Here is an 11,901-nt window from a genome sequence, read left to right on the forward strand (position 1 = left end):
CATAAAGTATGGGCTAAGAATGAGATGTGTAGGCTTGTATAAATGACATCTAATGGTTCGAAGATGGTCCCAATGAATATGCAAGAAATCCCAACAACAAGTAGCAGAGCCACACAAGAAGACATTAGAACAAAACATATCATATAAGCATGGGCTAAGACTGCCTCAGTTGTTTGTTGTTGCCACGTCGGAGTTGCGGCTGCGAGGTCTGGGTGGCGCCGAGTGTTCGTTTCCGCGATCTTTCATGGTGCCAACCTTGAGCATCCCTCCTTCGTAGCTATCAGAATCTGAGCTACGCTGTCGTCGACACGTGTGTCTGGTTGCTTGGCATGATTTTTAGTGTGGCTGATTGTTAAGTGGATTTTGTCGACGGTTGTTTGGCGAGTCACTTGCTCGGTGAAAAGTGATGACGTTGACGCCAATGTGCAACCTTGACCATGTTTTGGATGAAGGACGATGACGTTGACGCCAGATGTACAACTGAGACAGCAGTTGGAACTGGTCTACCAAATCATTGTCTTCACCAACCTTACTGGTTCTATTTCCTCAACTCTTTCATTTCCTCATAACTGTGTTGTGCACTTATTCATATCTGTGTTTGAAGACTTTGACTGAAGACTTTCTCAATTTCCTCAGTTCAATTTCTTCAGTCTGTTTGTCTTCATCCTGTGTTATCCTGTGTTTACGCTTTCTGTACTCTGTGCTTGTCTTCATTTCATCATGATGACCATGCTTGTGTTCTGCTATGCATACTTTTGAGTACTTATTCCGCTGCAAGTAGTTCTTCGCTAAGGAATTTCCTCACTGGCAAATTCCTCAATGAAGAATTCATAAAAATTGCCTATTCACCCCCCTCTAGTCGATATAACGCACTTTCACACTCCATACTTATCACTTCCACCTTTGTAAATTGCTACGATGATTCCCTACACTTGGGGATTATCAGACCTTGCTTTGCTACCTCAAGATCGAAGGATGGTTGAGCAGTAGTGAAGCAAAAGGCAACATCAATTCCTGTATTGTAACTGACCTGATAGCAGTACATCCGATGAGATGATTGAGAGGTTACTTACCTGACAGACAATGCTGACAGACTTGTCACTCCCTCACTTTACTTACTTAACTGTCAACTGATCTGTCCATGACATTAACTGACAGAAGAAGCATGGTACTACTACAACTAGTAGCTGTTGCTTTCCTTTTCGCAGTTCATTAGCTGAAGATATATTGTACTGGCGTTTGGTACACGATGGTAGTACATGTAACTAACTAACTAGCTTCTCCAGCACACTCCAGAAGTTCAGTTCAGTTAAGCAAACCCTTGACACGTTGACTTGCCATTCCTATACACGTCAACTTTTTCCTTCTTTTTCTAGACTATAAGGAAGGCTCAAGGCCCTCCCGATCCCATTTTTTACACTTTTTTTTTGCTTTGCTCGTTGCATGTCACAGACGCCATCTACAGAGGGAGCCTCTTCTACGCTCTTCTACGTAAGTATTGTCACCTCCCTGTCACATGTAGCCAGCTCCAATCTCACAGCTTGAAGTTGGTTCAGGAGCTCACTCTTCATCGATCTTCTTCAACGGCTGCATAGGCAAGAGGGGCAGGTCTAGAGGGGTGACAGGACTGGGAGCTTCAGGTTGTTTGAGCATTATCTCAGGGCTCCCTGGAGGCGACGACTCGGTATGGAAAGAATCAACGGCACTTGAGATCTTCAGGCCATCCTCCAGTGACTTCTGGGCAAGTGAATCATGAGCTCATGACTAAGAAGTAATTAAAGACACCTCCAGTGTGTAAGTCAAAAACCTCTACCCCACTGCCAGCATGAATGGCGACCTGAGGACAAGAGAAACATGTGAAGAGATTACTCTCATTTCCTCCAATGCTCTTCCTTTGAAGAGAATCATCCATTTTTTTCATTGTCAGATGGATCAGCCACCAGATCTGTTTCAAATCAGACCAGACAATATTGCCAAAACCCATGGAGTTTTTATACTTCCAGATGCACCACGACACACATGCACATACATAGTTCATAACCATATGTTTTTATGTGCATGCTAGAATCTGGAAATTGACAAATAGTTGGCTCCTAGTTCACAAAAGAAGTTGGAAATAGTATTCTGGATTTGCTTAGCTACAACACAACCAAAGAAATGGTGATATATGAATTCATGTTCCAAGCAATAAACACACTCTGGAGGTTTTTCAATTTCTCTCTTAAGAAGGTTATCCTTGGTCATTAGCTTGTTGTGTGACAAAAGCCAAAGGAAGACTTGGATTCTAGGTGTGGCAACAATGGACAAGACTGAGGGGATATAAACAGGTTGCATCCCTGACTCTTATCCTTCATTCCTGTGCAATCAGCGTCCAGTTTTCTTTTGAACAAATCCTTGAACATTTGAGCAAAAGATGCTATAATAAACTTACTTTCCATTTCCATGGATGGATGTCACTGTTGTAGTTGTCACCCTGTCAGTGATGGTAGCTCAAAGGTCTCATCTTTCACCTCCGAGAAAGTTTTTTGTACCATTGCTGCGTGACGTGGCATGGACACCAGGGTCTACCTGATGCAAGCTTAACTGGAAACTCGCATGACCCCAAACCGGCCACTAATGGCGATGTCACCGTTGTAATCCACAACCATTATTGGTTAGGCAAATTGTGATTACCACCGTGGGGGATTATATAGAGTACATCATGAGGCGAGACTTGGAGTAAAATACAATTCGTCATATATTTGAACTATTCAATCTCTATGTCCTTATCTCTGCACAATTATACTTCTAACAACTGTCACACCCATCATATGCACGATACCAACTCATTGTTATTATCATTTGAGCGATTAAAAATAACATATTGTGGTCCAAAGGTTCACACACCCATCAATCTCCTTAGTTGCGACCTCGGGGCTAGAAGTCTTTAATCTAAAATGTGCATCACACACCTCCAAATTGCTAAGATATCAAAACTAGAGATAAACAAATGCATTCAAATATTGTATAATGGCTCATCCAGTACCTACAATACACAATTACTCAACCAAGTATTTCACTCAAGACACAAATACAAATGAATTACAAATGTGGGAGGAAGACGAGGCATGGTTTTAAATGCGAGATGCTAGAGGTGGAAACGAAAGAGCCAACCCGACAGTCAAACTAGCATGGTGGCACCCTCCCCTTGTACTTTCTTTGATCACCCCTTATAGATGGCTTCTGGGTAGCGTAGAGGATGATTGAAGTTGTATATTAAATAAACCTTGGAGGTGAGATCGGTGTGGTGGCTTCTTCATGTGGGATCATCTTTAGGATACCCCATTTAATATATCAAAAATACAAACACCATTTCTCCTCCACTTTATTCCCAAACTTTATGTTGATAACGGTTAAGTGTGCAAACAAAAAAAGCTAAGATAAAACCACCTATAGAAACTTATGAGACAAAAAACTCAAAAGGAAATTGTTATAAAATGTAGCCAATAAAAGTCATAAGGTTGTTGGACATATGGGAGAACCAATAGAAATGCCCAAATAAATTGCGCAAAAATCTCAACATACTGAACCTGCACAAGTAAAGAACTAAATTTACTCATCCTTTTTTATCAATAATAGTGCATGGTTTGATTTTATTTTTCTTTATACATATGTTGTTGTTTCAGTTATTAGTAAGAAATACATGTTGCATTGCTTGTTATGAATTGATTTATTGATCGAGAAATTGGATAGATTCGGCGATGCATTTTTTTATGATAAGAGAAAAATAGCAAGTCAGCAACACAGTAGATAAGAAATAAGTAAACATTGAATCGATTCAAAGTTGTCAAGAATCGTTTGTAAAATATAATGACAACTTCAAAGACTCGTTGGAGCAAAAACCTATATAAATAAAGTAACATTAGCATTCAACATTGGTTATTTATGGGTGCCGATGATGACTCTCGGTCCTTATGCAACGTGAGTATTATCTAACAATAAATGACCACCACATAATTATACTAAATATTTTTACATTTTTAACATTCAAGTTATCAGTACATCTTAAGTATTTTAAAATAATATAGTATTTACATGCAATGCCAACTAACATTTATTTTTGTCATGTCCAATAATATTAATCATATAACTGTGTTGGTAGTATCATAATCCAAAATTCATTAGTGTGCAATTAAAGGGTCTATGTTTACAAATACATAATTCCAAAAGTATAACTCGTGAAAGTTATGCTATTTAAAAAAATATTTTGGGACGTTTTGTTAAATTTAATTTCATCTAAACCTAAGGAAAACTAATTAAAAACTGACAACACTGAAATGAAAATTTGTACCACTTAGATGTACCATATCTTTTCTATGTTTTTGTGTCCATTTTAGATTCTGGAAAAAATCTTAATAGAAGGTTCTACATTAATGTATATGTCTAATAATTATCTTCTTTTCGTAATACACTGGGGGTCCCCTACTTCATAGAGTAAGAAAGGAGGCTTCACAATATATCCTGAAGCGGACAGGAAAAGGAAAAGAAAAATCACAAAGAATTAGACAAACAAACTGCAAAAATGAATCAATCAGGGATTGAACTAGGTCTGGCTTCACGGGAAATCTATGAAGTTGAACATCACTTTGTAACCAAACTTTACAACACATGGAAGATTGATCTGGCCTTGAAAATGAATCCTTTTGTTCCTTTCAGATGTTTAATGCTACATAAATCATAATCTCCATAAAGCATGGGCTATGAATGAGACATATAGGCTTATATAAATGACAACTCATGGCTAAAAAATGATCCCAATGAATATACAACTCACAATGTATGTATGTATGTATGTCCACTCTACAGGGAGCACCATGCGAATTGAGAAGTAGGGGTACTCTTGAATAAGGTAAAAAAAGAAGAAGAAGAAGAAGAAGAGGAAATCATGTTGTTTGCGGGGGAAGAAGTGAAGACAAGGGGCACCCACCACACCATCCATCATGCACCCGCTACATACAAAGTTGTATGTATGTATGTATGTATGTATGTATGTATGTATGTATGTATCCTGTAGAGTGGAGAGCAAGGAAGGAAGGAAGGATAGGGTCAGCACACCGCAAAATGCTTGCTGGAGTGGAGGAGGTTGTTGTTGCTGCCCACTTGGCTTTATTTCCTACTCCCAGCCTCCAAAATGAGGATGAAGCCAAAACAGTCGTGGGATTCGGTGGGCAGTCCCCATCCTGCCCTGCCCTGCCCTGCTCTCTCCACCGCAGTGGAGTACCGTCCATGTTGCAAAACGCTGGCTCCAAACTCGTACCTGCAGTAAGTAAGTAAGCCGCATGCACGATTTCAGGCAGGCAGGATGATCGAGATGCCATGATTCGGAAAGGGACCTTGCTTGCTGCTTCAACAAGGATGGCTGAGCAGTGAAGCAACACGCAACACCACTTCCTGTATTGTAACTGACCAGATACTTACTAGTACACCTAGTTTTAAATAGCCCGCTATAGTCTTTTCAGTAGGGTGCCGTCAAACGATCGTCTTCACGAATAGCTCGTTATTTAAAACATTATTAGTACATCCATGATGATGAGATGATTGCTGATAGATCTGTCACTTGTCACCACTAGCCTAGCTGCGCAAAGGTCTCGTCTTTCACCTTCCGTGCCGGTGCTTGCTCGCCGCGTGACGCGGCACCGACGCGAGGACCGATCGCAACGTCTCGACCTGACCCGAGCTTAATTGGAAACCCGCATCACCCCAAACCCGTCGCTAATGGCGATCGTCACCGCCGTAATCCGGTCGCGGTGGTTTCACCGTAGCCATGGACGGGAGTACGTCACGTCCCTATCTCCACCGCTACTTAACCAATCGGTCATGCCGGGGTAGGGACGCCCGCCTCCAGCCGCAGCACACTCATCGCTACAGCGGTGCGGCCTCGCCCCACCCACCCACCTCCACCACCGCCGAAAAAGAAGATCCAGAGGAAGCGGCGGCCGGCAGCGATCGACTGAGGATGCCGTCTCCGGGGCCGGCGGCCCTGCTCGTCGCGGCCGTGTTCCTGTGGTGGTCGGCGGCCGGCGCGCTGGCGGACGGCGGCAACGGCACGGTGTGCCTGTGCACGGGCCCGCAGTGCGTGCCGCCGTGCCCCGTCCCGGGGACGACGTCGCCCACGCAGTTCCCCTTCTGCCCGCAGCGGCCAGCGGCGGTCGGGCCCTTCCCCTGGGAGCAGCAGCCGCCGGCGGCGCCGAGGTCGGGGTCGGGGTTCCCTCAGGACGCGGGGTTCCTCGCGGCGGCGGCCTCGTGCCCCGGTAGCACGGCGACGCGGCTGGCGGTGGCCGCCGCGTGCTCTGCTCTCTTGCTCCTCCTGCACTAGTGACCCTCTGTCTCTGGCTCGCTCGTCCACTCCTGTAGATTGATGGATGGATGTAGGTGCGAGCTCATCAGGGATGTCCAAATCTATATGATATACTCTACTTATGTATGTAATTCTAGGTCTTGGTTTCAATTCAGTAGGATAATATGAACGAACAATCTAAGAAGGATTGGTTGGGTTCCACCTTTCTGCATCATGTTCTTGTTGCTCTGATTGATTAGTTCGTTCATGGAGGCCATAACTTCACCTTTTCGCTGTCAGACCTGATAATACACATGGAGTTCCATTCGGATCTCTCTATGATTGGTGCTTTATCAGATGTCCAGATGCATGGTCTGGAACATGCATATGTTCTGAAGAATATTATTAACTCTTGGCAGCACTGTTGGACACTCTCATATCTTGTAGTGCTGTCAGACATGGCAATGGCCAAACAGTCTTTCAGCGCACAAGCCCATGCTTCGTCAGTTGTTGGTGTAAACTGAATAGGAGTATACCAAATGCTGCCATGAAAGCAAATTAGGTGCCACATCAAGAAAGAAAGAAACCTTTCCGTTTGGCCTGAATCACTGAAGCGTCAGGGCCTCAACCAATCCAAATCTCTCACCATCACCAGGGAACAAACCGGCAGAAGATGAAGATGATTACTGCGGGGGTTTCAGCACTGCACAGTAATAATCTCCTGCGAGAAAACAAAAGCAATTGGAACTGTACAAGGAAAACTGAACATACATGCATGTACTCCTTGGTGTTAATTTGGGAGGCCCGTTATTAAGAAACTGCCATTTGGCATGGACGGGCTTACTACTCATCACTCGTGGGTGGGAGCGTTTTCAGAGCGTGCAGCGCTGACGCGTCAAGGCCTCCACCAAATCTCTCACTATCACCAAACGAAAAACACAAGGGCACCACTAATTGCCGACATGGCAGTAGCAGGATAAATTTGTATAGTCTACGCACAAGAATAAATTCAGAAAGTAGCACCACGTAGCAGCAGTTTCTATCTATCTACCCGGCAGTTCGAAATTCAGATTATTCCAAGCACAGATTGATTTGTGCCTACTGATAGATATATAGGTAGATAGATAGATACACAAAGAAATGAAAAACATTCCGGTCCCTTTCAGCGGTCGACTAGAAAATAAAAGATGCAGAGAAAGATGTGTCTTCTTTCTTTCCAGTGGTGGTGGTAGTAGGGCTGTAGGGTAGGATCAATCGACTCGACTGAGATAATCATGTTATGAGAAGAAGATGGAGCCGTTTGAATCACGTCACCTTTTCTGCAAGGACGCAAACATTGGTCCATCCACGACATGATGACAAAAGTTAGTAGTATAATGCAGCATGCTTAGCTTGGCTTTGCCACCAGAACAATATTCTGCCGCTTAGGTAGCTCCCTGCTAGAATACATACGCACACGCTGAGAGCAGAGGAAAAAGGAGACGAGACGACGGACGACGACCGGCCTCCACCGCACCACTCCACTCCACAAAGGCCAACCGCTAAAGCACCCAAGGACAGGGGAGGCCGACCATTATAACCCACACAAATTCCCCACCGAGAGAAGAGAACCACGAGCACTGAAAAAAGGAGAGGAGGAAGAAGAAGCTAGAGAGTCGCGCAGCTAGAAAGGCTCGAGCTTTTCTTGCTTGCTTTCGGCGCCATGGCGCGGCGGACGGTGCAGCTGCTGGCGGCGCTCCTCGCGGTGACCGTGGCGGCGGCGGACGACAGCGGCGAGAAGTGCACGGGCGGGTGCGGGAACCCGTGCGGCATCCCGTGCACCTACTCCAGCCCGCCGCCGCCGGAGCCGGCGCTGCCCCCGCCCGTCTACTACCCGCCGCCGGCGCCCGTGTACTCGCCGCCGCCCCCCGAGGCCGTCTACCCGCCGCCCACGCCCACGGCCGACTGCCCGCCGCCCCCCACCGAGGGGTACACGCCCGCGCCCTACACCCCCACGCCGTCCACGCCGTCCGGCGGGTACACCCCGACGACGCCCTCCGGCGGGTACAATCCGACGCCGTCCGGGGGCGGGTACAACCCCACGCCGTCCGGGTGGTTCACGCCGCCCAACATGCCGTCCTACCTCACCCCGCCCGGCCCGCTCTACCCGCAGGACCCCGGGTTCCGGCCCAACGCCGCGCCGGGCCTCTCCGCGTCATGGCGCGCGGCGGCCCTCGCGGCTTTGACGGTGGCCGGAGCCCTGGCCTTGTGATCGTTCGACGCACCGATCGCGCCATGCCAAGGTACACGCACGCGTGGCCTGAAGGCATGGAGCTAGCAGCTGCACCGCTCGATCCATGGAGCCAAGCGCCGTGGCGACCATGGTAACCCAAGCGCGCGCGCGGGCGCATCCATGGCCGGCGCACGTACGTTTTAATTGAAATTCCGTTGATTCCGTGTTGATAATAAGCAAGGTTAGGGAAGCAAGCCGATGTCGGTGTTAATAATTTTTCTTTTTGAGTTTTCATTCGTGCTGTTCATGTTCATGTCCTTCATCTGCGTCGGCAGATGAACCGTTCTTGTCATGTACGTAAGTTGGGTCTCGTTTTTTCACTTTGGTCAATCATAGGAAGGAAGGAAGGAAGGAAAAAGATGGATGTTCATCGATCAGACTATGTGATACTGATACATATATATATATGTCTCTGATTACTCACACTTGAATTCTACTCCATGTTTCATGTCTCATCTTCTTTGATCGACATGGTATGTTTCTCCCATGAACACCAACTCGATCATGCACCATGGCCCATGCATGCCTCCATGGTGCTGATTGAATTGTTGCTTTTGCTATCCCGATCAATGTATGCAACCTAACTAACCTCTGTGTTAGGTGTTAACACTTTGAGCACCCGCACATGCGTTGCACCGGCCGCCGGTGCATGCACGCACACGCCATCCGATCTTTCTTCAGCCAAAGTGCACTAGGATATCCATCCATGAACAAGCCAGTGGCCGACGAGATCGATCGATGGAGAGACCAAACTAGGCCATCATCAATGGCGAAAAGCAATGTGCCGGGCGGTGCGAAAATGTGTGTGTGCGCGCGCGCGTGCCGTGCGTCGTGGCAAACGTGTCGACGTCCGAGACGAAGGGGTCGCGGTCGATGGGTATGTACATTGATCGGTGGTTGCGGCGTCGCTGTCCGTCGACCGCCATGTCTTCAATTCCTCCAGGCGTGCAAACGTACGTGCGTGGGCTGGTGGATCGATCGGGGTCGGACGACCACGCATCATCATCGTATACGCACCCAACGCAAATAAATCATTGATGCGTGTGCAGTGCAAATATGTACAGTGTACTATATCATTGGAACTTCGGACTGACGGAAGCTTGCATGACTCTCATCGAGCTGCCACGCTGGATCGATGAACTGCACACTTGCGCACATAGCAGTGATGTTTTCTTTTCTTTTCGGTGACACATAGGCATGCATGCATGCACACGTGGCAGGGCCTGATAGTAATAAAAGGTGAAACGGACAGGAGTGGTGATAAATGAGGCTGTTCGAGCTGGGAGCAAAGTCAAGCTCCCGGCCGTGTCATGCATCGCCATGCCACTATGTCTAGACGAAAAAGAAGCATAGTCTTTTGGACCGTGGAGCGACTAATTTATTCTGCGTATAATCGACACAAGTTGCCGCCTTTGGCGTACTTGTTGTGTACGTACTCTCTTTGACTAATCACCAATTATTAGTCCAAGTTGTGCGTGTTTGGTCTCCTGCAGTGTTTTGTTTAACTGGGTGTATGGAGCAGAGTCGAGGTGCAAGACGGTAGATATGTATCCCCTCTGTCCCAAAATGTGTCAAAAAGCGTCTTTTTCCAAAATGCATCAAAGATCGTCTTACATTTTAGCATGGAGGGAGTAGTTGACATCTTTGCATTACATGGCACCGTCTTAATTACCACCCATCTTGCCACAATCCTCTCGTTGGAAGCGTGAGGCCACGACGAGACTCACACACAGAAACCCTAGATATACCGAACCTCATTAGTCCAAGGTTTGCATAGTACTTCCTCTGCAAACTAGTGATCTAAACGCTCCTATATTAATTTACGGAGGGAGTAGATTTTTTTTTAGATATTTGGAACTCCCCGTTGTCCATGTGACGAGTTATTTCGATTTTCGTAGTCGTGTTTTCTTTTTTTGTCGAAATGCAATCAAGGCCGGGAGGTGGCGGAGCAGGTGCGAAGAATGTCCAGGTACCCTTTTGCTCACCTTCTTTCTCCACAAAAGCGTAAAGTCGTCGATTCGAGATGCTGCTCGTATACATTTTTGTTGCGCGTGCCACCTTTAGCAGGAGAGGACGGGTAGTAATGCATTGTGTGGCGTCGCCAACAGATTGGCATGCAAAGGCGGGCATCGCTTTATTTCCTACCACAACGCAATCAAGTGATCCGGCATAGAAAAAAGGACGATGAATGCATGTTAGGTGCCAAGCTAGCTTGGGCGGCACATCTCGTCGTGCATGGATGCAACCAGGTTTTTTTTGTTGTTGCGGTCCTCAGGTTGAGACTTAAGAGTGCAGGGATTGGACTGATTGTGGTAGCAATTAACCTAGGAGGTATACCGAATACTTAAACTTGGTGTTTCAGCTGCCATGGTATGGGCCTTGTACCGGGATTGGTCACTCTACCGAAAAAGGATTTCCCCCCGCTTTGTATACAAAGCAACCAACCGATATAACCAACGATAGGTGCTGGGGCGAAAGCAGCACAGTCACATCCAAAAGAAAAGAAAGAGAAAATACAAGAGAAACTAATGCCAACAACGGCGGATCGACAAAACGAAGAAGCCTCGTGACCGCTGCACCCGCCGGAGATCGCCCACCAAGCTCCGAGCCTCCGAAGCACCGGTACCAATCAACACCTCCAAGAAGGGACGCGACGATGACGACGCTGCTGCCAAGGGTTTCCCCCGGTACGCTGTGAGGAGAGAGGAAGGGTAGCCCCGACGCCCTTCAGGAAGGTCAGGCGGTACCCACAAGCGCCACCGCGTCGGTGTCGGCCAAGCCAACAGGGATTTCTCCCGATCCCAACCTCCACCTCAGGCACTCCAGAGCTCGCCACCAAACAGACCCTCACCCTGCGCCAACCCGGTCACGAAGCTTCCCAAGCCGTCTCACCACGGCACCGTGAAGCATGGTCCGCACAAAGAGGGAGAGGAGCCGGGACTAGGGCAGCAGCACCGTCGGCACGCGGGAGGGCCCCACCTCCACCGTCGAAGACGGTAGCTGACCGGACGCAATAGCAGGAACATACCAGGCCCGTGGCCGCACAGGCCCGGCCGGGATCTCCGAGGCCCGTAAAGTTCCCGCCTTCGCGCTGCAGCCGGCACGCCGTCGACGCCGCCGCCCCTGTCCAAGCCGCTCCCCTGCCTCCCCGCACAGAGAGCCGCCAAGTGAAAGCACCACCACCACGCGCACCGCCGGCCACCACCACCAGGTCGCCGGACCGCCACCGGCCGAGCCGCACCGCCTGCCGGACAAATCCGGCCGCCACGGCGAGGCGCGCACCACCGCGCAGCCGGCCACGCCGCGCCACGCC

At 48.0% G+C, this 11,901-nt stretch overlaps 2 protein-coding genes across 2 annotated transcripts; both read left to right on the forward strand.

Annotated features, from left to right (window-relative positions):
• The first annotated feature begins 5,788 nt into the window (after positions 1-5,788).
• On the forward strand, positions 5,789-6,613 carry LOC123076740 (uncharacterized). Its single transcript, XM_044498855.1, has one exon. It carries the CDS (start codon positions 5,804-5,806, stop codon positions 6,353-6,355), a length of 552 nt encoding a protein of 183 aa, XP_044354790.1. The 5' UTR covers positions 5,789-5,803; the 3' UTR covers positions 6,356-6,613.
• A 1,179-nt stretch (positions 6,614-7,792) lies between these two features.
• LOC123076741 (leucine-rich repeat extensin-like protein 3) lies at positions 7,793-9,013 on the forward strand. The gene has a single exon (XM_044498856.1). The coding sequence runs from the start codon at positions 8,019-8,021 to the stop codon at positions 8,565-8,567; it is 549 nt and encodes a 182-aa protein (XP_044354791.1). The 5' UTR covers positions 7,793-8,018; the 3' UTR covers positions 8,568-9,013.
• Positions 9,014-11,901: the final 2,888 nt, after the last annotated feature.

This window comes from Triticum aestivum, chromosome 3D (assembly GCF_018294505.1).
Source record: "Triticum aestivum cultivar Chinese Spring chromosome 3D, IWGSC CS RefSeq v2.1, whole genome shotgun sequence".
Lineage (NCBI taxonomy): Eukaryota > Viridiplantae > Streptophyta > Magnoliopsida > Poales > Poaceae > Triticum > Triticum aestivum.